At 40.0% G+C, this 27598-nt stretch overlaps 1 protein-coding gene across 1 annotated transcript; it reads left to right on the forward strand.

The window, feature by feature from the left end:
• The first annotated feature begins 760 nt into the window (after nucleotides 1-760).
• SMU1 (SMU1 DNA replication regulator and spliceosomal factor) lies at nucleotides 761-23591 on the forward strand. Its single transcript, XM_055302432.1, has 12 exons — nucleotides 761-875; nucleotides 5298-5508; nucleotides 7422-7574; nucleotides 8797-8907; nucleotides 11110-11238; nucleotides 13092-13211; nucleotides 14733-14849; nucleotides 15455-15582; nucleotides 16069-16195; nucleotides 17976-18143; nucleotides 20403-20555; nucleotides 21625-23591. Exons 1-12 carry the CDS (start codon nucleotides 850-852, stop codon nucleotides 21721-21723), a joined length of 1542 nt encoding a protein of 513 aa, XP_055158407.1. The 5' UTR covers nucleotides 761-849; the 3' UTR covers nucleotides 21724-23591.
• Nucleotides 23592-27598: the final 4007 nt, after the last annotated feature.

Raw genomic sequence — 27598 nt, forward strand, 5'->3', positions numbered from 1 at the left:
GAAATCTCCAAATAAAAGCATTTCAATATGTAATTTTCGCAACACAGATTTCTTACCATTTTTGCTGCAAATATTTTAAGAATTCATACATAATGGCAATACTTTAAAAACTTGCCTTTACGAAATTCATGGACATCCCTACCTTTCATTTGTCCCTATTAACTTTGTAATGTATGAAGTCTATAAAAAGCATTCTCAGACCTCCCTTTGAACATTTGCATTTGGCTTCATTGTTTTTCTAATAACCTTACCTTTGCAGTGAACTCTTCTCAACTAAATACTTAGCTGGAAATTCTAGAAGTTACTTTAGCTCTTTTCCGAGAAGTGGGTCTGCAAATCCCATCTACGTCTCAAACTTTTCATAATTAGACTGATAAAACTGTCTCGGCTGCAGAGTCTTATTATTCTCTTAAATCTTTCTATTTCTTCTCAGTTGACTCTTCCTGCAAATGTCGGCTAGGGTTCCAGTGGTTTCGAATGTATTAATCTCGCAGGTTGGATATGGTAAATCCAACCCTATCTTTAAACCTAGCAATTAATTGAATTAAATGAAAGCAACATTTCCAAACCCGCGCTCCTAAGCCGTTTACCCACGGGGAGGACAGGGAAGAAGGGTTTCCCCGGAGCTGGGGGGGGAGGGGGGCAGGCGCGCAGACTCAGATCGCGATCGGCCGCTCGAGGCTCCGCCCCTCACGTACTCCACGCCCCTCGGTCGTACACGCCGTCTCCGGAGCGCACGTCGGACGTCGAGCGGAAGTGATGTAAGGCGGCCGCCGGAGGTGTAGTCGGTGCGTTGCGCTACTGGGCCTCGCCGTGGACTGGTCGGTACCCCCGTGAGAAGATATCGCTATGTCGATCGAAATCGAGTCCTCGGAGTGAGTGCTGCCGGGCGGAAGTTCGCACAGCGCGGGGGGCGGGGAGGTGAAGGGTGTGGGGTGAAAGAGGCTCGGGGGAGGCGTCCGAGAGCCTCGGGAGTGGAGGGGCATTCCCTTGCCCTCAAAGAAACATCTTGGATCTGGCTACCTCGGAGGCGGGTCCTCTAGAAAGTAGCGGGCGAGAAGCCCAAAACCCCATGGGAGACCGCACGGGGCTAGAGGGAAGGATAGGGCTTGAAGAGTTGAGTTCTAGCCATCGCCGACTCCTGGCGTGTTCTGTGTCGGGTCAAGTTGCCCATCCATTCTGGACTCCAGCCTAATTAATTACCTGCGCAGGAGAGCTTGGGTTCTAAGCTTCCTTCTCTCCCAGCTCTCACTTAAACAGCGTGGCTCGTTTCCTCGGTGCTTAGCCCCTTTGCTTTCCTTTGCCCAGCGCTTACCCAGTATTGTCACTGCCTCTCTGCCCACCCTACTGGCCGGTGTAGGCGCCCAGGAGCTCCTTTTGTTTATAGTCCCAGTGCTTAGCACTCCGTAGACAGGCTCAGTTACTGCCTTTGGAATGAATGAACAATTAGCTGTTTTATCACGCTCTATCTGGCGCTGAATTCTGATTGGGCGGTGAGTTCTCTGTAGCTACAAAGGAGAAACAATTTAAAGATTGGGCCAGAAGAGTGATCGACTTGGAGGGGAGGCCGACTAATGAGTGACTGAAGAAGGTCTTTAGTGAACCCTTTCAGTATTCCACCCTCTACCTTGCCCTTGCCAACATTTAATAATTGAACCAGGAGACATAACATTTATGTCCTGAATGTAAAAAAGGGAGAGGACTTGTCCTGGAGACCCCGCCACAAGGGAAAGAGAGGTTTATTCATCCAACAAATATTGAAGTCTACTATGACCCGGAGGATGTAATGAACAAAACAGAAATCCTTGCTTTTATAGGCCAGTGTGGATTGGAGAGGGCTGACAACAGACAAAAACAGTAGGTAGAAGATGAGACTTAACAGTTGGTAATAAGTGTTGAGAAAAATAAGGCAAAGGAGTGATAGTGCTGTCAACTAAGACAGAGTCAGGGCAGGAGTTGGAAAGGATTCCATGCTTTGGGATCCCTGGGTGGCGCAGCGGTTTGGCGCCTGCCTTTGGCCCAGGGTACGATCCTGGAGACCCGGAATCGAGTCCCATGTTGGGCTCCCGGTGCATGGAGCCTGCTTCTCCCTCTGCCTATGTCTCTGCCTCTCTCTCTCTCTGTGTGTGTGACTATCATAAATAAATAATAATAAAAAAAAAAAGGATTCCATGCTTTGGGGTCTAATAGCAGACACCAACCATTCTCCCATCCTTGGGCTGTTGCATGGGTTGTTGGTTTAAGACTTTATTTTTAAGGGGCACCTGGGTGACTCAGTGGTTGAGTGTCTGCCTTCAGCTCAGGTTGTCATCCCAGTGTCCTGGGATTGAGTCCCGCATCAGGCTCCCCCTTCTCCCTCTGCCTGTGTCTCCACCTCTCTCTGTGTGTGTGTGTCATGAATAAATAAAATCTTTAAAGAAAAAGATTTTATTTTTTTATTTTTAATTTTTTAAAAGATTTTATTTATTTATTCATGAGAGACACAGAGAGAGGCGGAGACACAGGCAGAGGGAGAAGCAGGCTCCATGCAAGGAGCCTGATGTGGGACTGGAGCCCGATGTGGGACTCGATCCCAGGACTCCAGGATCACGCCCTGGGCTGAAGGCAGGTGCTAAATTACTGAGCCACCCAGGGATCCCCAAAATATTTTATTTTTAAGCAATTGCTACACGCAGTGTGGTGCTTGAACCCACAACCCTGAGATCAAGAGCTACACACTATACTGACTGAACCAGCCAGGCGCCCCTGCAATGTTTTTATTATCAATAGTATCTACTATTTACGGAGTATTTTCTCTGCTAGTCATGCCATAAACAGTATAGTCATCCTTTTCTTCAACCCTACAGAGTAGGTATTTTTCTTAACAGATGTGGAAACAGGCACAGAGGTGTTAATGGACTTGCCCAAGGTCACAGTAAGTGCAACTCTGATTCAAATCCCAGCCAATCTCCAAAGCTTTTAGGTCTTTATGTATTACAGTTGACCCCTAAGGAACATGGGTTTGGTCTCCTTATCTGAGGATTTTTTTTTTTTTTGAGGATTTTTTTTTTATAGTGTACTGTAAGTGTATGTTCTCTTCCTTATGATTTTCTTTCTTCTAGCTTACTTTATTGTTAGGATACAATATATAGTACACGTAACATACAGAATATATGTTAATTGACTGTTTATGTTATCAGTAAGGCTTCTAGTCAACAGCAGGCTTTTAACATTTAAGCTTTAGGGGAATCAAAAGTTAAACGCAGATTTTTGACTGTAGGGGGAGGTCAGTGCCCCTAACCTATGTTGTTCAAGAGTCAACTGTATATTGTGTTTGAAGAAAGTAAATTTGATTTGAGGTGTGTCAAATGTGAGACCTTTACAGGGACAGTGTCTCTTTGGGGAGTGCAAATAGAAGTATGCTAAGAAGGATAGTAATTACTAGAATAAAAAAAAATTACTAGAATAGCAGGGATCTAAGGCTGAGTATCTTTTAAAGGGGCCATGAGAGAAAAGACTGCAAGTAGCAGTAAAGTTTCCTTCTGCAGGAGTTTTCAAGAAGAGAGTGTTTGCTTTCCTGTCTGGGATGTGCTCAAGAGCCATGTTGTCAGTTCGAGCCTTCATTTCTCCATTTATCTCTGTTACTTGGTCAAATCTTCATCTGTAAGATGGACATTATAGTAATACCTAGCTCATCGCATTGTTTTCAGGAATAAATGAATCAATATGCCTAAATACTTAAAACAGTACCCAATATAGTAAATGTATAATAAATAATAAACTTTGTTCATTGTTTTATGTTTATTATTTCGCCCTGATAGAGGGAATTGACTAAATTCCAATCTGCCCTTCCAACCAGGGCAGCCTGACCCTCTATACTCCTGCTGTCTGTAACAATACAGTATGAGGGGCACCTGGGTGGCTCAATGGGTTAAGCGTTTAACTGTTGATTTCGGCTCGGGTCATGATCTCAGGGTTGTGAGATCAAGCCCCATGTTAGGCTCTGCACTGAGTGTGAGCCTACTTAAGATTTTCTCTATTTCCCTCTCCTCTGCCCCTCCCCCCAAAAAGAAAAAAAAGAAATACAGTGTGAGCCACATACGTACTTTTAAAGAAGGAAAACAGTGTATTATAGCATTGTACAGTGAAGTTTTATAGTCTATATGAACAGATTCTTCACTAGATTCCTTATTAAGCCCATGATCAAGAAGTTTTAACTATAAATAACTATATTTAACTATAAATGACTTAAAAGTTTTCTGTTACATGTTGAAAGTAGTTGCTTCTTTTCTCCATATTTGGAAATCATCTGGCTTCTCTCTTCCTTGGGAAAGTGAATCCACAATGTTTTTATTTCACTTGTCCTGAAAATCTGGTAATAAAGGCAGTGGGTCGGTGTTGCTTTGTTTTGGTTTTATACATGGTATAGTTCTACTTATTCAACAAATCCCTATTTTTTTTTTAAAGATTTTTTATTTATTTGTTCACAAGAGACACAAAGAGAGGAAGAGACAAGACATAGGCAGAGAGAGAAGCAGGCTCCATGCAGGGAGCCTGATGTGGGATTCGATCCTGGATCCCAGGATCACGCCCTGAGCCAAAGGCAGATGCTCAACCGCTGAGCCACTCAGGCATCCCTCAACAAATCCCTATTAAGAAAATCTCAATTCATATTTTTTTGATTGTCATTTAAAAAAAATAGACCAAGTCATCCTATAAGCATTTCAAGTATATTGTGTCAATAACTGGACTAGGTTTAAATATTTCACACAAGTGAACAACAATGGGAGTACCTGAAAGGCGCAAGTCGGTTAAGCTCAAGTCATGATCTCAGGGTCGAGCCCTGCGTCAATTCTCCCTTCCCTCTCCCTCTGCCCCTTCCCACACATTCATGCTCACTCTCCATCTAAAATAAACCAGTCTTTTAAAGTGTTCAGCAATATAATCATACAAATTGAAAAAGAAACTTGGCATAATAAAAAGATCTTGGGACTTGGAAGTAGGAGAGTCACCTTGATACCAGCTCCCTTTCTAGCTGACTGTAAGACACTGGGCAAATTATATCCCCTTTTTGAACTCCAGTTCTTGAATTTTGAGATGGAAGTAGGACTGGATGATCCTCAAAAGTCTCTTGTAACTTGAGATTCTGTGATTTCTGGAAAGTTTACTTAACGTGATAAAGAAATGGAAAGCAAATAGTGAAAGGAAGATGGCCGAATAAAATGTGAATAAGAATAAGCTGTGGTGGGCAGCTTTATTTTGTGGACTTTTTGGTGAGTGAGGATTCCTGAGCTAGATGACTTGCTTTCTTTTTTCAGTGTGATCCGTCTCATCATGCAGTATCTGAAGGAGAACAGTTTACATCGGGCATTAGCCACCTTACAGGAAGAGACTACTGTGTCTCTGAATACCGTGGACAGCATTGAGAGTTTTGTAGCTGACATTAATAGTGGCCATTGGGATACTGTTTTACAGGCTATACAGTCTCTGAAATTGCCAGATAAAACCCTCATCGATCTCTATGAACAGGTAAGAGTGGAGGTGATGCTGGTTTATTGGTTTATTGTGGGCCACCTCACTGGGAAGCATCAGTGAACATTCCTTGAATGCTCTGGGGGACTGTAATAGCCCTTAAAACTTACACTGTCAAGGCTTGAGTGCTACTTTTATTTTTTTTCCCCTTTTTTTTGAGAAGCCAAGATTTTCCCAAGTTAAAATTATTTTTTAAGTGATCATTAAACAAACTGTTCTGGGACGCCTAGGTGGCTCAGTGGTCGAGCGTCTGCCTTTGGCTCAGGGTCTGATCCTGTGGTCCTGGGATCGAGTTCCACATCAGGCTCCCAGTAGGCAGCCTGCTTCTCCCTCTGCCTATGTCTTTGCCTCTCTGTCTCTCTCATGAATAAATAAATAAAATCTCTAAACAAAAACAAAACAAACTGTTCTGAAACCAGTTAGTGTATTACAATTCAGTTCCAGCACTAACCACCCAGAGTTAGTGTGGACCTTGCAAGCTAAAGGCTCAGTCCTCCATAAGGTAGCCCTTACTTCAGATGCAGGCTGCCCTTTTTGCAGGTCTCAGGCCACACATACTTCTGACCAAGTCGCTGCATATCTGAGGTTCCCCATGACCCTTTCAGAATGTATAATTCACTGGAATGAATCACAGAATTCAGCAAAGTGCTATATTTGTGATTACAGTGTTATTATCAAGAATACAAATCAGGACTAGTCAAATGAAGGGACATATAAAGGTGAAGTTTAGGAGGGTCCTGAGTCCAGAGCTTCTAATGCTCTTTCCCTATGGAATCAGAGCATCTCTCTCACCTGACTTATTAATGTGTTTACCAACCAGGAAGCTCCATTGGGGTTTTTCTTTCTTTCTTTTTTTTTTTTATGATAGTCACAGAGAGAGAGAGAGAGAGGCAGAGACACAGGCAGAGGGAGAAGCAGGCTCCATGCACCGGGAGCCCGACTCCATCCCGGGTTTCCAGGATCGCACCCTGGGCCAAAGGCAGGCGCCAAACCACTGCGCCACCCAGGGATCCCACCATTGGGGTTTTTATTGGGGTTTCTTTCAGTCTCCCGCTCTACCACTCCTTGGAGGTTAGGGTGACTCAAAACCTCAACCTTCTAATAGGATTGGTCTTTCTGGCAACCAGCCTTTTCCATGAGCTGTCTTCATAGCACAAACTCAGATGTGATGCAAGGCTCATTAATAATGAATATATTCCTATCATTAGGGAAATTCCAAGGTTTTTAGAAGCTCCTTGCCAGGAAAACAGGACAGAAATCATACAAATTAGTTATTATACACTTGTATGATAACAGAATGGGCTTGCTGGAAATAGGAATATAGTGTTGTTTGAAATAAAAGTAGGATAGTTGGTCTGTTTATTTATAATCCACATGAGTTCAGTAATTCCCCAAAGAAAATTTTGTTAACCGGAGAAAGGTTTCTCTGGAGCCCGTGGAAATATTCTCATCTTTAATTTTCTTGGGTTTTGTATTCTAAACAGGAAGCGTGAGGTGAGAGGAGATGGGTAGATAAAAATGAAGAACAGAAGTTGAAGGATTGAATTTACCAGGGCACTGGGGTGGCTCAGTCAGTTAAGTGTCTGACTTCAGCTCAGGTCATAATCTCAGTGTCATGAGATTAAATCCTGCATCAGGTTCTGCTGCTCAGCAGGGAGTCTGTTTCTCCCTCTTCCTCTCCCTTTCCCCGCCTCATGCTCTCTTTCTCTTTCAAATAAGATCTTAAAAAAAAAGATTGAAGTTACCATTTATAATTGCTTTATTTTTCCACCTGAAAATGCTAGGGAAAAGAGGAAGGAGCATTTCCTAATATTGGAAATCATGTTTGGAGGCCATTTCTGAATCAGAAATTGTACTGAAAGAGTACTAAGAGAATGCATTGAAACAAACATTTTCTTTCAATTATCCAGGTTGTTCTAGAATTGATAGAGTTGCGTGAATTGGGGGCCGCCAGGTCACTCCTGAGACAGACTGACCCCATGATCATGTTAAAACAAACACAGCCAGAGCGGTATATTCATTTGGAGAACCTCTTGGCCAGGTCTTATTTTGATCCTCGTGAGGTATGACAAGAAACTTGTTAACTTTAAAAACATGCAATAATGTAATCTGCTTTTTACCATTTTATTGGATACTGTTTGTGATTTTGCTTTAATTTTTGAGAATGTTACTTTACTGTTTATGTATGTTGATTGAAATTTACATATGCAGGGACGCCTGGGTGGCTCAAGAGTTGAGCAATTGCCTTCAGCTCAAGGCTTGGTCCTGGATCCTGGAGTCCCAGGATGGAGTCACACGTTGGGTTCCCTGCATGGAGCCTGCTTCTCCCCCTGCCTATGTCTCTGGCTCTCTATCTCTCTGTGTCTCTCATGAATTAAAAAAAAAAAAAAAAAAAAAAAAACTTAAAAAAAGAAATTTACATATGCTAAAGAGAATAATCGTTCAGTTTTCTTGAGTTTTTGAAGGTCTTCCTTTCCTTGCACACCACATTTTAGAGGGTTGTATGTTGATTACTAAAGAAACAAAAAAATTTGCTCTGATGTAATTTCCATCTTAGCCCAAGTACTTATTTGACCCTGAAGTGCTTCCTGACTACTCATATATTTAGTGTGCATTTGTGTCCCTTGGCCCTACAAGTGCAGTTTTCTCCCAACTTTCTTAGTTCTTATAAAGCTCGTGCTTTTGTCTCAGCTTACTGGTAGAGTGTGGTGACTTAATACTCTTTTCTTCTTTCCAAATCTTATTATATGTATAGTTTCATTATTTCTCACCCAGCCTTTTATTAGTCTAAATAGGAGGAAAAAGAATTTAATAGGTCCTAGGTAATGATGGAAAGTTAAGGTAAACTCACAGAAACCATGAGGCTAAAGGAAAGAAATTTAGATTACCATGACAGGATTCAAGTTAGAGGTGGTGAAGAACTTCTGGGCTGGGAGTCATTGGGCCAAATAAAATACCAATGAATTACTAAAAGAATCATTATTTCTGCAGATTTTTCAAAAAACTAGAGAAACAACTCTGGCTTTGATGTGGTTTACTTGGACCCTTTCAGAAATAACAGTATGGATTGGCTGACCTCAGTTCTTTCCCAGCTCTTTGAAATGCAAGTGGGGAGAGTTGGGAAGTTGTTTTAACGGATTAATATGACTAATCCCTTTTTTAGCCAGGTATTTCTTTTTACGTTTTTAAAAAATGTTTCTGCTTGATGATTATTGTTGTATTTAAATAGGCACACTCATACCCTGTAGCCGTTTCTTAGAAATGATGCTACTCCTTCTTTTTCAGGCATACCCAGATGGAAGTAGCAAAGAGAAGAGAAGAGCAGCTATTGCCCAGGCCTTAGCTGGGGAAGTCAGTGTGGTGCCTCCATCTCGTCTCATGGCATTGCTGGGGCAGGTAATTAAAGTCTGTGGAACTGAAATTACCCTGCACTCCTGGTATTGTTTCCTGTATATAAACTATGTACAGGCTAAATAAATCAGACATCTTTAGAGTTGGGAATACCTGTAGAGCTGCTTGTACCAACACCTGTGGCATGCCGCCCTCATCTTTCCTGGGAGAAGCAGTATAGATTAGTGGTTAATAACATAAGCTCTAGAATTAGTTAGAATTAGGATGACCATAGAATATATTATTCCATTTGGGATGGCTTGAGAGTATTGTTGATCATTGTGCCAGGACACTGTCAAAGGCAAATTGGAAGAAATGTTTACTGTTGTTAGAAGCCAAGATCTCTCACTTACCAACTGATGTAGTCTTTGGCACATTACCTAACTTTGCTGGACTTTTTAATTTTTTATTTTTTTAAAGATTTTATTTATTTATTCATGAGAGACACAGAGAGGCAGAGACATAGGCAGAGGGAGAAGCCGGCTTCCCATGGGGAGCCTGATGTGGGACTTGATCTCAGGACCCTGGGATCATGACCTGAGCCAAAGGTAGACGCTCAACCACTCAGCCACCCAAGTGCCCTGAACTTTTTTTTTTTTAAGTTATTTCTACACCCAATGTGGGGCTCAGACTCCTGACCTTGAAATCAAAAGTCACATGCTCCACTGACTCAGTCAGCCATGTGCTTCCCTAACTTTTCTGATCCCATTTACTCATAGTGATGTAGTTGGGATTGAATGAGAAAACACATTTAAAGCATATCCTGAATTGCCTGGCACTTTTTTTTTTTTCAGTTAAAAAAAATTTTTTTTTTTTGGCCTGGCACCTTGTAAATCCTAAGTAAATGATAGCTGCTGATGGTGTGTGTGTGTGTGTGTGTGTGTGTGTGTGTGTGTGTGTGTGTGTGTGTGTGTTTTAAATAGTACTAGTAGTATTACTAGCATTGTTACTGAAAACTAGAGTAATAGGTTTTTATAAATAGCACAGGGTACAAATGATTAATACAGATATAAATAGCCTCTTTGCAATAAATCTGGGGCACTTACTTTAGAATGAGGGGAAAAGGTCAGATCAGATTCACCTCATTTTATACAGCATAATTTCAGATGGATTGAAAGTTACATCAGAAAGTAGACAAACCAGAAATAATGTATCAAACCTTTTGATAAGGAAGGACTTCCTGTAATTAGGGAGTAATCACCAAAGGAAAGCTCAACAAATTTAATCACTTAAAAGTTTAAAGAAACCTATTAAGCTATAATCAAAAATAGGCAGATTGGAAAAACATTCTTTTTGGCAATCATAAATAACAAATACCTGATCACATTAAAAGCTCACAGATTGATAGGAAAAATAAGAAAAATACAATAGATAGATAAGTGCACAGAGAACATAAAGAGTAAACAGAAGAGGAAATAAATTGGGAATCGGACTAAGATTTGGCAAATGATGTAGCCTAGGACCATCGGTCTCCAAAATCCATGATTTTTCTACTCCCCAAATGTAGTCATAAAGAGTGTTGAATTTGAAACCTTTTGAGAAAACCGTTTGGCAGTATATATCAAGAACCTTAACCATTCTTATTCTTTTTTGGATTCAATAATCCTTCTAGGGATCTATTCTAAGTGAGTATTACCCTCTAAATAGAAAAAGCCTTATGTTCAGAAGTATTTGTTGTGGCATAATTTAGCCATGTGAACAATTGGTCACAGTGTGACTGTCCATTAATATATTAATTAAACTGTTAAATATTTACCAGGTAGGGTATATTTTACAGTCAGTGAAATGATAGTTATGTTATTGCATGATTTGATGATAGGTGAAAATAGAATATAAAATTTTATATAGAGGATAGTTATAGGTATGTTAATTAATAAACATGCTAGAAGGTATACATAAAATGGTAACTAACAGTGGCTGTATTTGGCTGTTGGAACTATGGGAGATTTTTGTTTTCCACATTTTGTTTATAATAAAAGTCAAACCTATAAAAAAAATAGATATGGAAACATGGACCTGTTGGCTCTCAGAGTTCCCTTCCACCCTGAGATCAGCCTGTGTTCCTGAGAGAGTCGCACAGATTATGTTGTTTTTGGATGGCCAAAGATGTTTGGATGTTAACCTGATCCTTTTGGGCTTGGCTTTGAGCAGTCAGGTCCAGATCTTAAAAGCACCCAAGTAGATCACTGGACATTTCTTTTCTCATAGGCACTGAAGTGGCAGCAGCACCAGGGGTTGCTTCCTCCTGGCATGACCATAGATTTGTTCCGAGGCAAAGCAGCTGTCAAAGATGTGGAAGAAGAAAAGTTTCCTACACAACTGAGCAGGCATATTAAGGTAGGATCCTTAGATGCTCAGCCATTTGGTAATCATTTGTCAAGGACTCTATGTGCTTGCTCAACCAGGCCATGTGCCAGGATGGGAGAACTCATTCTCCAGCTCTGACAACATTCAGGGTTGCTGCTGGGGTCCTCCTGGGGTCTGGCAGTGGCACACCTCAGATGCATATCCAAGTGGACATAAATTTGGCAGCTGGCCCGTCATGTGTCCTTGTACTTCCTCCCAGAAGGCCCTCCTTTAGAAGAATGGTTAGCTCTTTGGTTAAGCCTGGAGCTAAGTATGAACTTTCTGTGTATTTGTCTTGTTCAACGTTGGTGTTTTTGCCTGCTACATGTCCAGCAAAGTACCAGGCTTATGTGGTGTTTGAGAAAAAGAATTTTATCATTTCATGGCTGGTTCTTGTTTGTTTGTTTGTTTCTTTTTAAATTGTTTTAATCTGAGACTTTTTTAGGAAAAGGCACAATCAAGTAATTGCTTCAGTTCCCAGAATTACAAACATATTTGCTACTTCAGCATCTCCTTTTTTTTTTCTTTTAATTTTTATTTATTTATGATAGAGAGAGAGAGAGAGAGAGAGAGAGAGAGAGAGAGAGAGAGGCAGAGACATAGGCAGAGGGAGCAGCAGGCTCCATGCACCGGGAGCCCGATGTGGGATTCAATCCCGGGTCTCCAGGATTGCGCCCTGGGCCAAAGGCAGGCGCCAAACCGCTGCGCCACCCAGGGATCCCCAGCATCTCCTTTATATTAGTTTCTCTCTGGGTTTGTGCTCTTACTGAATGTATGGATTTTGAAATATTTCATATTCTTCAAATCTTGGACTTTGGCTTAGAGCTTTGAATTTATCTTTCCTGGATTATATGTTTTGATTCACATGTAAAGATATTTCTGAGTGGCACTATTGTTTACCTAACTGAAGCCTTGAGACAAATAGAAATGCATTATAATTAGGCTGCCAGGCTAAGACTTTTTTCTTTTTTTTCTTTTAAGATTTTTATTTATTTATTTGAGAGAGGGAGAGTGCAAGAGAGCAGAAGATGGAGGGAGTGGGAACAGAGAGGGAGCAGCAGACCCCCCCACCCCCCCAAGCAGGGAGCCTGACTCAGGGCTCAACCCCAGGACCACAGAGATCATGACCTGAGCTGAAAGCAGACACTTGACTGACTGAGCCACCCAGGCGCCTCAAGATTTTGTTTTATAAACACTTCCTTTTCTGGCATTTAAAGTGAAATTCATAGTACAGCTTTTCTCTGTTCTCATTTGTCTAACGTTCTGTGGTTTTCATCTGTTATTGGGAACATCACTGCTGGTAAATGCTCGGGATACCTCTCCTAGGCAAATATTCTGTCGGCTTGAATTAGTTCCAGAGTTAGTCAGCCACATATTATCACTTGATTAAATAAAGGTCATGAAAAGAAACAGAATGGAAAATTTGTTTACAAAATAGTATAGGAAAACACACATTTATTTTGAAAAAATGATTTTTTTTCCTCTAGATGTAAAACATATTGAGTGTGAAAGTCATACTAATAGTGGCTGCCTCAGGTAAAAACTTATTATTTTATAGGATTATTTGTTCCAAGTCCTGTGCTAAAGTAGTTCTTTCACATTACTTTGGGAATACCAACTTCACATTAAAAAAACTAGTTTCAACTGAGAGCCCAGACCTAAAACTGGTCAGAGAAAATACATCCATTGTCTCTGTTTCTAGATACAGAAATACTTCTCAATACTCTGTAATAAAGGCTTGCTGTGACCTTTGCTAGGGCAGGATTTCTCAAAAGGTTAAAATGGAAATTGATTTAAGGTCAGTAGATAAAAATGCATCTGTTTCATTGTTTCATTTGAAACAGTTTGGTCAGAAATCACATGTGGAGTGTGCTCGATTTTCTCCAGATGGTCAGTATTTGGTCACTGGGTCTGTTGATGGATTCATTGAAGTCTGGAACTTTACAACTGGAAAAATCAGAAAGGTAAAGTATTTAAAATATATCAACTTTTCTAGTAGGAGAGTTATCTATTTTTTGTTTTTAAGTTATGTTATTTTTACAATATAAATTTATTTTTTAAATGAGTAATATATACATCTGATAGAACAGTTTTTTGAAAGAGAATATTTATTTGAGAGAGTGAGGGAGAGCTGGAGCATGAACAAGGGGAGGGGCAGAGGGAGACAGAGAGGGAGAAGCAGACTTCCCACTGAACGCAGAGCCAGGGGCAGGGCTCCATCCCAGGACCTGAGATCTTGACCTGAGCTGAAGTCAGATACTTACCTGACTGAGCCACCCAAGTGCCTCATCTGATACAACATTTTGTAAAATAGAAAAGTTACTCAGTAAAAGAGTCTTGCCTCCCCTACTCTTGTCCCTCAATTGGTTAATTCTGTTCCTTGGTCCCACCAGGGTTATCAGTTGCTTATGTAACCTTCTGGAATTTCTAGGCATATATAAGCAATTACTTACTATTTCTAATCTAATGTAATTGTGATATTGTGTGTTTCTCTCATTATAAATGAAATTGAATATTTTTTTATATGTGAAAAGCCACTAATATTACCTGCTTTGTGAAGTCTTCATATCCTTTACCTATTTTTCTTTTGGATTCATATTTTTAGGAACAGTTTGAGGAAACCAGTATTTGTATATGTATTGCAAATATTTTTCAATTTTGATTGTTGTCTTTTGACTTTGCTCATCATTTTGTTTTATAGAGTTAAATTTTTTTGTATCATTACCTTTATCCATCTTTTTCTTCAATTTCTGTTGCTTTCATGTTTCATTTTATGTTTACTTTTTGATTCATTGGAATTTGTTTAGAAGGATGAAGTTGGTGTAGATTCAACTTAATTTTTTTCCTAAATAGGTATTTATTGACTATCCACTGATTTAAAATACAGTCTTTGTCATAGAAATACTAACTTCTACTCCATGGGTAGTGAATTCATGAGTGGTTTTCATTTTCTACTACATAAATTTCCTTATAGTTTGCTTTTTTTTTTTTTTTTTAAACCATGACCCTCTTACTTTGTAATTAGGAAAAAATAAAGGTACTTTGTTTTGAACAATAAGGGATGATAAAAGAAACATCACAATTAAGTAGATTAGTCAATACATAGTTTTAGGAAAAAGGAGGTAACAATTTGGAAAAAGACATTGGTTTTTCACATCATATCCCTAAAATAAATTCAGATACATAAAAAACTTAAAATGTGAAGTTGTAGGGGAATTTTGCATAGAAAAAAGATCAGTAACCAAAAGATTAGGGTGTTAGATCAGAATTGTTTGCAATATTAATAATCATTAATACAATAATAAATACTGTAGTTATTCTCAGCACTATCAGTTTATTAGGAACACATGTTCATGTCACTAGTATTTGCCTTTGATATTTAGAGCAGGCACAGGCCATTATTCTGCTTGTAGTGAGTTTGTAGAGATCTGGTGTAATTGGGGGTTTTGTGTTATTTGGTAACTGCCCATCTTTGTTTCCTTTAGGATCTTAAATACCAGGCCCAGGATAACTTTATGATGATGGATGATGCTGTTCTCTGCATGTGTTTTAGCAGAGATACAGAAATGTTAGCAACTGGGGCTCAAGATGGAAAAATCAAGGTATTTATTAGTGGCAAAAACTTTTATATGTAGACATTTTGAGACTTCTGCAGTGGGGTAGTGTTCTACATGTGATAGCTTAATAACAGCTATTCTTTGTTGAACATCCACTTTATGCTAATTTTCTTGTTTAATTCTAATAACTGCCTAGGGAGGTCCAATAATCAGTTTCAGGTCCCACAGTTGTAAGTGATAGATTGGGACTTCAACTCACATCTGCTCATCATGCCCTTTTCTGTTTTCTACCCTGGCTCACCTTCTATGATGTGTTTTACTTTGAGTTTTTTTAGGGAATGGAAGGGTCTGCAGTTGATTACCTGTGGTTTGTATTTAATTGCTGGTAAAACACCCTGTGCTAGATAAAATATAGAAATGGTCTCTGCTAAGTGAACTTCATGTCTAAATTTTTGTTTTAATAATTTATAAGGAAAGAGGTTTTAAGTTTCAGAGGGTTCCGTTATTGCACTCCGTGAAGCAGCCATAGCCAGCTGTTAGCATGCATTTTTAATACTGTTTTAGTGCATCATTGAGCATTGTATCTTGCTTGGTCCTGCAGGCTACAGTGGGACACTATTTACAAGTTTTTATTATTTTTTTTAATAAAGGTATGGAAGATTCAGAGTGGACAATGTTTAAGGAGATTTGAAAGGGCCCACAGTAAAGGTGTCACCTGTCTAAGCTTTTCTAAGGATAGCAGTCAGATCCTTAGTGCCTCTTTTGACCAGACAATTAGGTAAGTAAGAGTCCCCAAACTCCCTCACTTGGGTTTGCTGTGATGAAGCACTGGAGGGAGATACTAATGATTCCTTATGCTTTAACCAAGATGGTGTTATATGGAGAGTGAGTGTATGTGGAGACCTCATTATTTTGTTCATTTGAGTCCACCTAGAAGAGAGATTAGAAAGGGATTATAGCAGTGCCTCATGTTTCTCAAAGTGCGATATTTTTGGACCGGCCTGCATTAAAAGCACCATGGAGGACACATTACAATATAGCCAAGCCTAGAAGTCTGTCTCTGAGCAGAAGCCTATGGGCCAAGCTTTTGGTTTGGTTTTGTTTGACTTAATGAAAATTATACTGCATATGTAATTGCATAGTCCTCTTTCTTCACCTGATATTATAATTTGAACTTCTGTAATTCATTGAAAGTATATTCAACATTTGGTCCCAATTGTAGTCTATAGAATATTAACTGTTCATTTTCTTTTGTTTGTGATAGAATTCACGGTTTAAAATCTGGGAAAACACTGAAGGAATTTCGTGGCCATTCCTCCTTTGTTAATGAAGCAACTTTTACACAAGATGGACATTATATTATTAGTGCATCCTCTGATGGCACTGTAAAGGTTAAGTATTTGATACTGGTTTATTTTGGGGTTTCTATTTTTTGTCCTTTGAAGAATTTTCAGTGGTGATAATGGTGATGATTGTGGTGGAGTAAACTTCTTTATTAGCTGTTTTAGCTGTAAATGAGGGGAATCTGAGACATAATAATAACTCTCTGGTGAATCCTTATTGAAAGGTGTTGGATTTCACACTTACATAATCAGAACAGACTTTATCACATGTAGGAAAAGAGGAAGGGTGTAGAGGCCTATACTTGTCTCCCCCTCATTTATAGTGGTTAAATTCTGTCTTGATATAGATATGTTTCACCCACAATAGTCAAGTTTACAAAGGGCTTAGTGGCCAGATAAATAGATCTCTTTTTTAATAGCAGGCCTCATTTCCTAGAAGAGATGAGAAATCCAAATAGAAAATGGCTGGAGATCTTTGAGATCTCCATTTATATTCTGGACCTGCTTTTAAATTGCCTTATGTAAGTGTATAGTTGTGGCAGAAGCCGTAAGCATTTTAACACGAATGCCTAAAAGACTACCCTCTGATATTGCTTGTTCTCACTTGGGAATTGAACCAGGAACCTGAGGGTAGGAGTCTTTCTCAGGATGGATGGGGAGATCCACAGTGCTCTTAGTACTTTAGTCATGGGATTTGCCCTCTGTGCTTTGTATATGTGTCTTACAACCTGTAAAATGCCAATAGGAGGTGGCTTGTCTGTCTTGCTTAGTTTTGTGGTTTTTCCTTTAGTTCTTCAGCAAGTCAGGTATAACATCTCATAGACTTTTTGGATGGAAAATGCTGGTGCCTTAGAACTCTTCATCACTGAAAAGTTCATTTTTCTCCTAGGCAATTGGGCTTTAGAGAGGAGATTTGGGCAGATGAGAACAGTATTTATTAGGAAATAAATACTGGGGCATTAGTGAGGCAGTTATTTCCTCCTGTTATAGATATTCAACATCCATTTCGTAAGAAGCTCGGTTGAAAGCACAAAGGAAACAACACAGTCTATGCCTTTGAGGCTTTTCTGTGTGTGTGTGTGTGTGTGTGTGTATAGTATATTTTTATATATATATATAAAGTGAATGGTGTCCAGACAATGCCATCCATGCAAGATTTGGTCCATTCCTTTTTTAAGCACATCTCTGATTTCAGTTAATTGTGAAGTCTGATTTAACCCTATCAGTTCATAACAGCCCAGAAGGGCAAGGTGAAAAGCATTAGGGAGATTTTGGGCTGGGAGAGGTAATACATGTGGCCAAGAGTGACTTCATGGATCCCTGTATATATATCGACACTGTGGCTTCTGTACAGTGGTTCAAGCTGTACATTGGAATCATTTGTGGAGCTTTTTAAAAATGGACATGCCTATGCCCCCTCTCAGAGCTATCAAACCAGAATCTCAGGATAGAGTCCCAAGCCTATAATTCTAAAAAAGCCTATATATTATTTTGATGTCCAGATAAGGGTGGCTTTCTGGTTGACAGTAGCAGTGTTGATACATAGCAAATTTTAAAGATACATAGCTCATTAGGAAAATTTTGAAAGAGGTCATAGATTTTAAAAGGTTTTATTATATAGATTTGTGACTTGATGCTAATTAATCAGCAACCATGCTGAGTGCTTACTTTGTATATGCAAAGCTAGGTATGTGATACGACTAACAAGAAGCTTTTTTTCTGAGTCAGTTTTATTCATTTTTAGTTATCAAATGTTCATTTTTTAAACCCAAAACTTTGAAATTCATATACCCAAAAAATGATTATGCCTTAAATTTTCGTGTCATAGATCTGGAATATGAAGACCACAGAATGTTCAAATACCTTTAAATCCCTGGGCAGCACTGCAGGGACAGATATCACTGTCAACAGTGTGATCCTGCTTCCTAAAAACCCAGAGCACTTTGTGGTGTGCAACAGATCAAATACCGTGGTCATCATGAACATGCAGGGGCAGGTGAGTGCTCAGAAAGTGCCTTTGCACAGATCTTGCAGGCCATTCCTAAATTATGTCTTTGTTCTGGCCCTTCCTGTAACCAAATATGGATTCATCACTCCAAAAACCTTATGTAGTTGACCCTTGAACAATATAGGGGTTAAGGGCATTGATGCCCTGCACAGTAATCTGCATATTACTTTTGACTCCCCCTAAAACTTAACAGCCTACTGTTGACTAGAAGCCTTACTGATAACATAAACAATTAACATGTATTTTGTATGTGTATTATATACTGTATTTTTTTTTAAGATTTTATTTATTTATTCATGAGAGACACAGAGAGGGGGCAGAGACATAAGCAGAAGGAGAACCTGATGCAGGACTTGATCCCAGGACCCTGAGATCATGCCCTGAGCCAAAGGCAGATGCTTAACCGCTGAGCCATCCAGGCATCCCTATATATTGTATTCTTACAATAAAGTAAGCTTAGAGAAAAGGTAAATAAGAAAAACCTAAGGGGGGCACCTGGGTAGCTCAGTCAGTTAAGTGCCTTTAGCTCAGGTCATGATCCTGGGATCAAGTCAAAGATTTATTTGTCAGAGAGAAAGCATGAGCAGGGGGAAGGGCAGAGGGGGAGAGAGAAGCAGGCTCCCCACTGAGCAGGGAGCCTGATGCAGGACCCTGGGATCAAGACTGGAGCCAAAGGCAGATGCTTAATCAACTGAGACACCCAAGCATCCCCATACTGTTTCTAAAAATCTGTGGGGTGCTGGATCAGTCAGAAGAGCATGTGACTTTTTTGGGGTTGTGAGTTTGAGTCCCATGCTGGGTGTAGAGATTATTAAAAAAATTATTAAATTAAAAAATCTGTGTGTAAGTGGACATGTGCAGTTCAGACCTGTGTTGTAAGTAACAAACCCTGAATAAGGGAGCTATGTATGGTATGTGGATTGGATTACTAACTTAGGACATCTCCTAGTTACCACACCATCTAAGATGAGAACTCTCATAGAAGGGCAACAGTATCTTCGTGATGTATATTTGTAGTCAGGGTGCCTGCATGGTTCCCAAGAAACCTCACTTTTGTAGCACCAGGGACATTAGGAATGTCAAGGGAATGTGTTGCGGTGCTACTAAAATGTTGGCTTGAGCCCTTGGGGATCCTGCTGAGCATGGAGAAGTGCGAGGGCCTGGTGTCTGGAACCACCTCCATTCTGTTAGTCCTTATCACTGATAAATTTGTAGTTTAGAACCAATGGTCGAGGGGCACCTAGCTGGCTTGGCTGGAAGAGCATGTGATTCTTGATCTCAGGGTGTAGAGATTAAATAGACAGACTGACTGAACTAAGTAAACTGACGGACAAAAAGAGCCCACGGTTGAGCTGGCTGTTCTATTCTGTCTACTGGGTCCCTGCACAACAGCTGTAGTTGCCTACTTCATAGTTTTCTGCTGGTACAGGATGAAGAGTCCCTGTGTGCACACCCTTTCCCTGATAACATCTTACAGAACCATTGTACAGTTATCAAGAACCAGGAAATTGACAATGATACAATACTATTAACTCAAATACTAACCTCATGTGGATTTCACTAATCTCTACAACATGCGTTCATTTTGAGGCAACAAGTTCTATGAAATTTTCTCCGACGTATAAATTTTTGTAACTGCTATCACAATCAGGATACAGAACTGTTTCACCATCCCCAAGGGAGCTCCCTCGTGCTATATACCTTTATAAGCAAACCTTCTCCCCAACCCTAGCAACCATTGATCTGCTTTCCATTATTTTGTCATTTTGAGAATGGTGTAAAGATGGAATCATATGGTATGTAACTTTTTGAGATTGGTTTCTCTCAGCTTGATTTATGATGATGTGGTGTGTAAAATAGAACAAGTAAGGTTTTGGAGACAGTTGCATCTTGCATGAGGAAAGCATCATTCTGTTAGAGGAAACAGTGGAGTATTAGCCCACAAAGCATTGAGAACTGGTAGTATATTGATTTAGAAATTGGGTGGTAATGAATTTGCTTCAGGGTAAAATGACTTGAGTAAAAAAGGATTGGTAAGTTGGGATATATGATTAAGTTTAGATAGCTTATCCATTGAATATTTCATAGGCAAGAGGATTTTAGCAGTGAGTGTAATTGGTGATCTAATTCTAAATGTCAATAAACCAAAATGCAAAATAACAATGTAAAGATGTTAAGACTGCTGCTTTAGAATTATTGCTAATCCAGATGTTTTGTTTTTGCCTCGGGTATTATGGTATGATCTAGATTGTCAGAAGCTTCAGCTCTGGTAAGAGAGAAGGTGGTGATTTCGTTTGCTGTGCCCTATCTCCCCGTGGTGAATGGATCTACTGCGTAGGGGAGGACTTTGTGCTCTACTGTTTTAGCACAGTCACTGGCAAACTGGAGAGAACCTTGACAGTGAGTATTACAGATTTGAGGCCATCTAAAGAAATTTCATTCATACTTGTGTCTTTCTGAACGCTGAGGTAAACCGTCTCCAGACTGCTGTGTGAACCTTCATATAGAAAATATAAAATGATATCACCAAATAAAATAAAGGACCCATAAATAATGGTATGGAATTACCTCCTCTCAGGAAAAGTGATCCTTCAGTGAGCAGCTCAGCCTTAAGTGTATAGGAGGGTATACGTAAGGCAGAGAATAAGAAAGGGAACATGCCTGTCTAGCTAGCTAGATGAGCTATACACCCTGCAGAAAGCCACAAATACAGCTTATTTCTTGCTGTGCCACAATGTGATAGGAGATGGTCTTCCTCCATCTTCTAGTTGTGTCATTTGGAATATGTGGCCTCTAAGATTTCAGGAGGAGATAAACTAGCTGAGGGCTATACTAGATGTTTTTGAGACTCACATCTGGAAGTGGCTTATATTACTTTGTTCCTCATTCTTTTTTAGTTAGAATTCAGTCACATGTCTGACTGAATGCAAGGAGGGAAAGGGAAAACATAGTTTTCTGTGGCCCAGGAAGTGAGAATGTAAACATATAAAAAATTGCATACATGCCCATGTTAGAAAATCATCTCTTGGTCTCAGCCGGTTCTTGAGTGAGTTTTGGTGCACCTGCCCTATCAGGACTCCATACAGATCTCAGAGGAGCCTAGCTGAGGGATCTAGAAAATACAAGTTCACTGAGCTGATATTCTTTAGTCTTATTAGCCTCTGTCTTGGCCTAGAATTTACAAAACTTACGAACTTTACAAAAATGATGGTAAATAGGATCAGCTGTAATGTGAAAGTGATTTGGGACAAAGCATTATTCACACATTGTAAAAAACAGTACAGAAAATGTGAACCAGCAGTGTGATAGCCTCACTTGTTTTTATTTAGCCCTCTTCGAGGTTCCTTTAAAGTTTGATTTCTTTGGTGAGAAGTGGAAGCTTCATTCCTCCTTCCCACAGCTCTGGAGGCTTCTTCAGTGTGATTTATATAGATCTATATCCTCTAACCCAGTGCTTTACTTTTCCCAGGTTCACGAGAAGGATGTGATTGGTATTGCACATCACCCTCATCAAAACCTGATTGCTACCTACAGTGAAGATGGACTCCTAAAACTCTGGAAACCCTAATTTCCACTTTTCTTTTAAAACTTGCTTGAGAGCATGTACTTAAGTCAAGGCATATTCATGTATTGCTTTTTTTTTTTTTAAGCTACCTTTTCTAAGCAACTGAAGTTAGGCACAAGAATAATTTTGTGGAAATTCATGTTCAAGTAGCAGTCACCCTTTTTTATATATTTTTAAGGTATTCATTTATCTGTTTCTAATTGGGGCACTTAATGTAGTCTTCTACCTGAAGGGTGAAACACTGCTGTTTCTAGAAAAAAAAAACTGTACTCCTTTGATTTGAAATGGTGATTTAAAAAGTACCTCCTGCAGTAAAACCGGTGAATAAGTAGTAATTATCCCACATTCAATAGCTCTCTGCTGTTCTGTTTTTTAGATGTTAATAAACTTTCCACCTTTTGGAGGCTTTGTTTTTAAATGTAAATAAGTGCTCTTCTAGTTAATGTATTTTACTTAGGATCAGGTGAAGAGGGTAGGGCATCCATTCCTGTCTAGAACGCTAGATTGAATGTAAAAAGGTCAGGGGTTGCATAGAATCTCATTTCACTGCCCTCACCATCCACTCACTCTTCTTAGCTGTGCCTTCCTTCCTGTGTGTTCTGGCTCCAGAGACTACCCTCTCCATCTTCTGGGTTGAACTAGCTGCAGGATCCATTATGAGGAGTCAGTTTTAGCATCTTAGAGTTTGGCATTGAAAATGTGCTACTGTTCTGAAGGAAATTTGAAAAGGACCTGGGATTTAGGGAAGTCTTTTTTGCTCTATGCATCCTTACCAGTTAAAAAGGTAAAAGCCAACAAAATTCTTCAATAGTTTGCACATGGGTGTCTTTTGTTTCAACCAAAGACATATTTATTGATACATGTTGGTGATGTTGATGTTGAAGGTGCTGTGCAGGGATCATTTCAAGAAAAGTGAGACCTTCTGTGCCTCTTTTTAATTTTAGCATTTATTAGGTACAAACTAACGGGGAAAGTTTTAAAAAAGTTTGTTATAATTTACTTTGAAATAATAGCCTGATCCTTTGCGCCTGGCACAATAATGTTCAGTATTGGTGGAATTAAGCCTTGGCAGCACTAAGAAACCACTCTTTCCCAATCATACTCCCAAACATTTTTTCCTTTTGCCATGAAACCCGCAACTTTCTTGGGGAGCCTGTGTGGCTCAGTTGAGCATCTGACTCTTGATTTCAGTGCAGGTCATGATCTCAAGGTCATGGGTTTGAGCCCCATGTCAGGTTCTGTGTTGAACATGGATATGGATTTAGATTCCCTCTCCCTCTGCCCCTCCCCCTGCTCGTGCAGACCCATGCCCCCCTCTCCCCTCCCCACCCTCTAAAATAAAACCTGCGGCTTTTTGAAAGAATGTCGTTTTCTGCCATTTGAGAGCTGAATATAGCCATGAATCCATAAATTCATATGAATGAATCTCCCATCCCAGTGAAACTAAGTTTTCACATAAAGGTGGAAAGAGGAAACGGCTCATTCTAAAATCTCTTAGGAAAGTTAAAGAAATTGCAACAGGTAGTTGAGCAGTACTGCTAAAATAAAGTAGGCCAAAATGGAGTCTCTTGTGTTAAGCCCCACATCGGCAAACCCCAGCTGCAGTTTCAGCCTGTCCCAGGACTGTAACCTGTAACCAGTGATGTTACCTGACTCAGCATTTAGGAGGTAGTCTGCCTGGTAGGCCCCGACTGTCCCCCAAAGGAAGGTAACCTTGCCTGAAACAATCCACTCTGTTGGAGTTCCTTCTCCCATTCCCTTTAAGTCTATAAAAGCCTTTCATTATGTGCAGCTCTTCAGAGCTCCTTTCTGTTAGATGGGATGTTGCTGGATTCACTAACCGTTGAATAAAGTCAATTTTTTCAGTTGAATTTTAACAGTATTTCCTTTGTGCTCACAATGAACAAGAACATAAGCAAATGTTCATTTATTCCTTTTAGGAATTTTTATCAAACATCTGTTTCTGTACCTAGTGCTAAGGATGGCTTAAAAAAAGTTACTGTCATAGAATAGCAAAGAAATTCAAGTTAAATGGAGTACTTAAGGGGCACCTGGGTGGCTCAGTAGGTTAAGCATCTGCCTTTGGCTCAGGTCATGATCTCAGGGCCCTGGGATCAGATCAGTCCCAAGTCAAGCTCCCTGCTTGGAGGGGAGTCTGCTGCTACCTCTCCGCTGCTTATGCGCTCTCAGATAATTTTTTTTTTATTTTTTTTTAAATTTTATTTATTTATTTATGATAGTCACAGAGAGAGAGAGGGAGGCAGAGACACAGGCAGAGGGAGAAGCAGGCTCCATGCATCGGGAGCCCGACGTGGGATTCAATCCCGGGTCTCCAGGATCACGCCCTGGGCCAAAGGCAGGCGCCAAACCGCTGCGCCACCCAGGGATCCCTCTCAGATAAATCTTAAAAAACAAGAAAACAGTATTTAAGACTAGGATGAAAAAAATCTTGGGAGTTATTTGGCCTTAATCAGCCCTTCTGAGTTAGGGAAGCCTTCCTGGAGGGTTGACCATAAAAAGACAGCTTGGTGGTCCACGTTAGCAGGAACCTTTCCAGTCTCTGCAGTGTAGTCTAGCAACAAGGCATTGCTGGACAAATGGTAGTTGTCTTGGGAGACCAGGTGAAGAGGCCTGGATTGGGAGCCGAGTAGGTATTTTTTTGTAATAGTGAATTGCTTGCATAACAGTTTAAAACCATGAATCTTAAAAAAACAACCATGAATCTTGTGCCTTTCCCAGGTAACCCCCTTGTGCAATGGTCTACAACTTCATTGTTACAAACCTTACGAGTGTGTGCACAAAGCGTTTCATCATTCACCTCACTGCGTCTCCTCATGTGGTCATTTTAGCTCACAACGGGGAGTACAGTGCAGCAAGATAGTTTGAGACCACATTCACAACTTTCACTACAGTATATTCTATTTTATTGTTGCTGCTAATCTCTTACTATGCCAAGTTTACAAACTAAAGGTTATCCTAGGTAGGCGTCTGTATAGGTACAAATGCATATAGGGCTCAGGACCATCCTGTTTCAGGTATCCACTGGGGGGGAGGGGTGTCTTAGAATGTATTCCCTGCAAATAGCAGGAGAGGAGAGATGGACAGCTGTACTCTTCTGACAGCAAGTTGTCAGGTTTCTAGGGAGGTAACTGCAGCCACCTACAGATCTAACTGGTATTTCTTTCTACTTACAACTTAAAGTACATGGCAGTAAAATGAACTCTGAAAGGCTAAGGACATTTGTCTTATTCCCCAATCATCAAATTAGTGCCTGAGGGTATTTCAGGGAAACCTTTTTTCTTTCTAAAGCTTGAGTACAGTTCAAGGTCTTCACCAGTTGTTTTTCAACTTGTAGTACTAGAACTAAGAGCGTTTACTGAGACCTTGCTTTCTATGTGAGCAGCCTCATTTACTTTTCAGAACTACTCTGAGGTACCTACCACCTATTATGGTTTCCATACCTTGCTCATGGAGCACACAGTGAAAACCAAGTGTAATTCCAAAGCTTTGGAATTTATTCTTTGAATCTAGCTGCTGTCAGCTTCTCTTTAGATTTGGGAAAAGGCGAAGAATTCACGGATTATTTGTCCACATTCCAACTTATTTACCTAAAGTAGCCACAGGCAGTGAGAGTAAAAGAGCAATGAATTATAAAAATTGGGATTCCATTTTTTGCTGTTACATTTCCCTTGGGCCAGAGCAGTTCTAGGTTCTAGGTGTCACCTGGTAAACAAAAGACTAATTCTCAGGTTCTGTTCCTGACAACTGGAATCAGCAACTGTGGCAGTCAGTGGGGCTCAGCAACTTTGCTCAAATTTGAGAACCAGCAGACAACTTCTCCACGTACAAAGTAAGTGTTTTGATTGTTTCATAGATTAGAGATAAAATGAAGATCCAGGACTTCAGAAACCCTTCAAAGAACACCTTTAGGGATCCCTGGGTGGTGCAGCGGTTCGGCGCCTGCCTTTGGCCCAGGGCGCGATCCTGGAGACGCGGGATCGAATCCCATGTCGGGCTTCCGGTGCATGGAGCCTGCTTCTCCCTCTGCCTGGTTCTGCCTCTCTCTCTCTCTCTCTCTGTGACTATCATAAATAAATTAAAAAAAAAATTTAGAAAAAAATTAAAAAAAACACCTTTATATTACACTAGCTGGTTAGCCCTTTCACTTGTATTTTTAGACCTTCTACACTTCACAGGAATTCTCTTAGCAGTGCTATTACTAGGTAGTTAACCTCACTGTCCCCATGTTGGTAGTGTTGAACCCTGGCTGTTCATAACCATTTTGATGCTCCAGCTACACCCAGCTCAATTACATCAAAATCCCTGGGGGTGGGGTGACCAGGTGACTCAAATGTTTTAAAACTTCCCAGGTAACTATAAATGTAGGCAACGCTGAAAACCAGTACCATATGCAGGGAAGATCTGATGCTAACTTCACACTCAATAAATCTACCACCGTGTTCCAGGAGCATCCTCGTGGGACATTCTTGTTCCAAGTATGAATGGATGAGGGAAGCATCAGAGAAAGCATTAGTGTTGGGACCAGGAACTACACTTGTGTTGATGCGTATGTATTTCCATGGCAGACTTGGTCAGAGTTCTAAGAGATGACCTTGGTCAAAATTCTCAGAGGTAGTTTTTAGACTACAAACTTACTGTTTCTGCCTATCAGATTGTTAACCATTTCCTCTTAGTGATCTCTACTTTTTGGATCTTTATGTAACATGCAAAATAAAACGTACTTCACCATTTTTAACTGTATAGCCCAGCAGCATTAAGTAACACTCAGGACCTTGTGCAACCATCACTGTACCTAAAACTTTCTCATCACCACAATTAAGCCCTAACTCTCCATTCCTCTCTTCCCCCTAGCCCCTGGTTAAGTGGTCTCTAGGAATTCGTCCAGTATATTGAAGTATGTATACATACATACGATAATTTGTCCTTATGTGTCTGTCACCTGTACATGCACCATCACATTTTGTCTATTAGTTGGACATGGCTTTCTTTGTTCCTTCTTTGGCTCTGAATGCTACAACAAACAACATGGGCAGCAAGTATCTTATTAGCCAAGGAGGGAACTACCAGTTCTATAGTCATTGTTTGGCTTTCTGAGGAACTGCCTAACTTTCTGTACAGAAACACCCATTTTACATTCTCACTAATAAGGTAGAGTTCCAACCTCTCCACATTCTCACCTGTTTTCATTCTGGACTAGTAGGTGTGAAGTGGGATCTCACTGGTTTTGATTTATACTCTTGTGACTGATGTCAAAAACTTTTTTTTTTAAGTGTTAAATATATTACACTACAGGTTTTTAATTTAAAACGTCTTGTCACAGACATTATTTTGAATTTTTTTTGCTTTGCTTTTGAATACTTTGTTTTGCCTTCCTGAGCACGTAGCACATACCCAAACATGAGCTTAACTGGTACAAACAAAAGACAGCCTAAGCATAAAGGTTGTCAATTGGGAATGTCACGATGATGAACACTTAAGGTGTGGGAACCACTCTCTTCACAGAGTAAGTTTTAGTGTCTCCTTTTTAACTCAGGTGTGCTCTATGAGGGGAATTTATGACCTGGGCCCCTTAAAGTTGGAAATATTTAAGCTTTCTGATAACAGCAAAACCAGAATAAACAGGCAAAACTCTCACATTCTTACTCCAGTATTTGTTGAGTTTTAAAAACCCCTTTTGGCTCATTACCCTCACCCACTTTCACTCCCCACACTTGTTAACATTTAACTGTAGTTCAACAGCATTTTGTATTACACATTTAACTAGTTAAATGAGAAACCACCTATTCTACCTTAGTGAAAAACCAGTGCTTTTAATCTACGGGGGAGAAAAAAAAAGCCTGTAGTGACACATTGGAAA

The sequence above is a fragment of the Nyctereutes procyonoides genome, unplaced genomic scaffold (assembly GCF_905146905.1).
Source record: "Nyctereutes procyonoides isolate TBG_1078 unplaced genomic scaffold, NYPRO_anot_genome, whole genome shotgun sequence".
Lineage (NCBI taxonomy): Eukaryota > Metazoa > Chordata > Mammalia > Carnivora > Canidae > Nyctereutes > Nyctereutes procyonoides.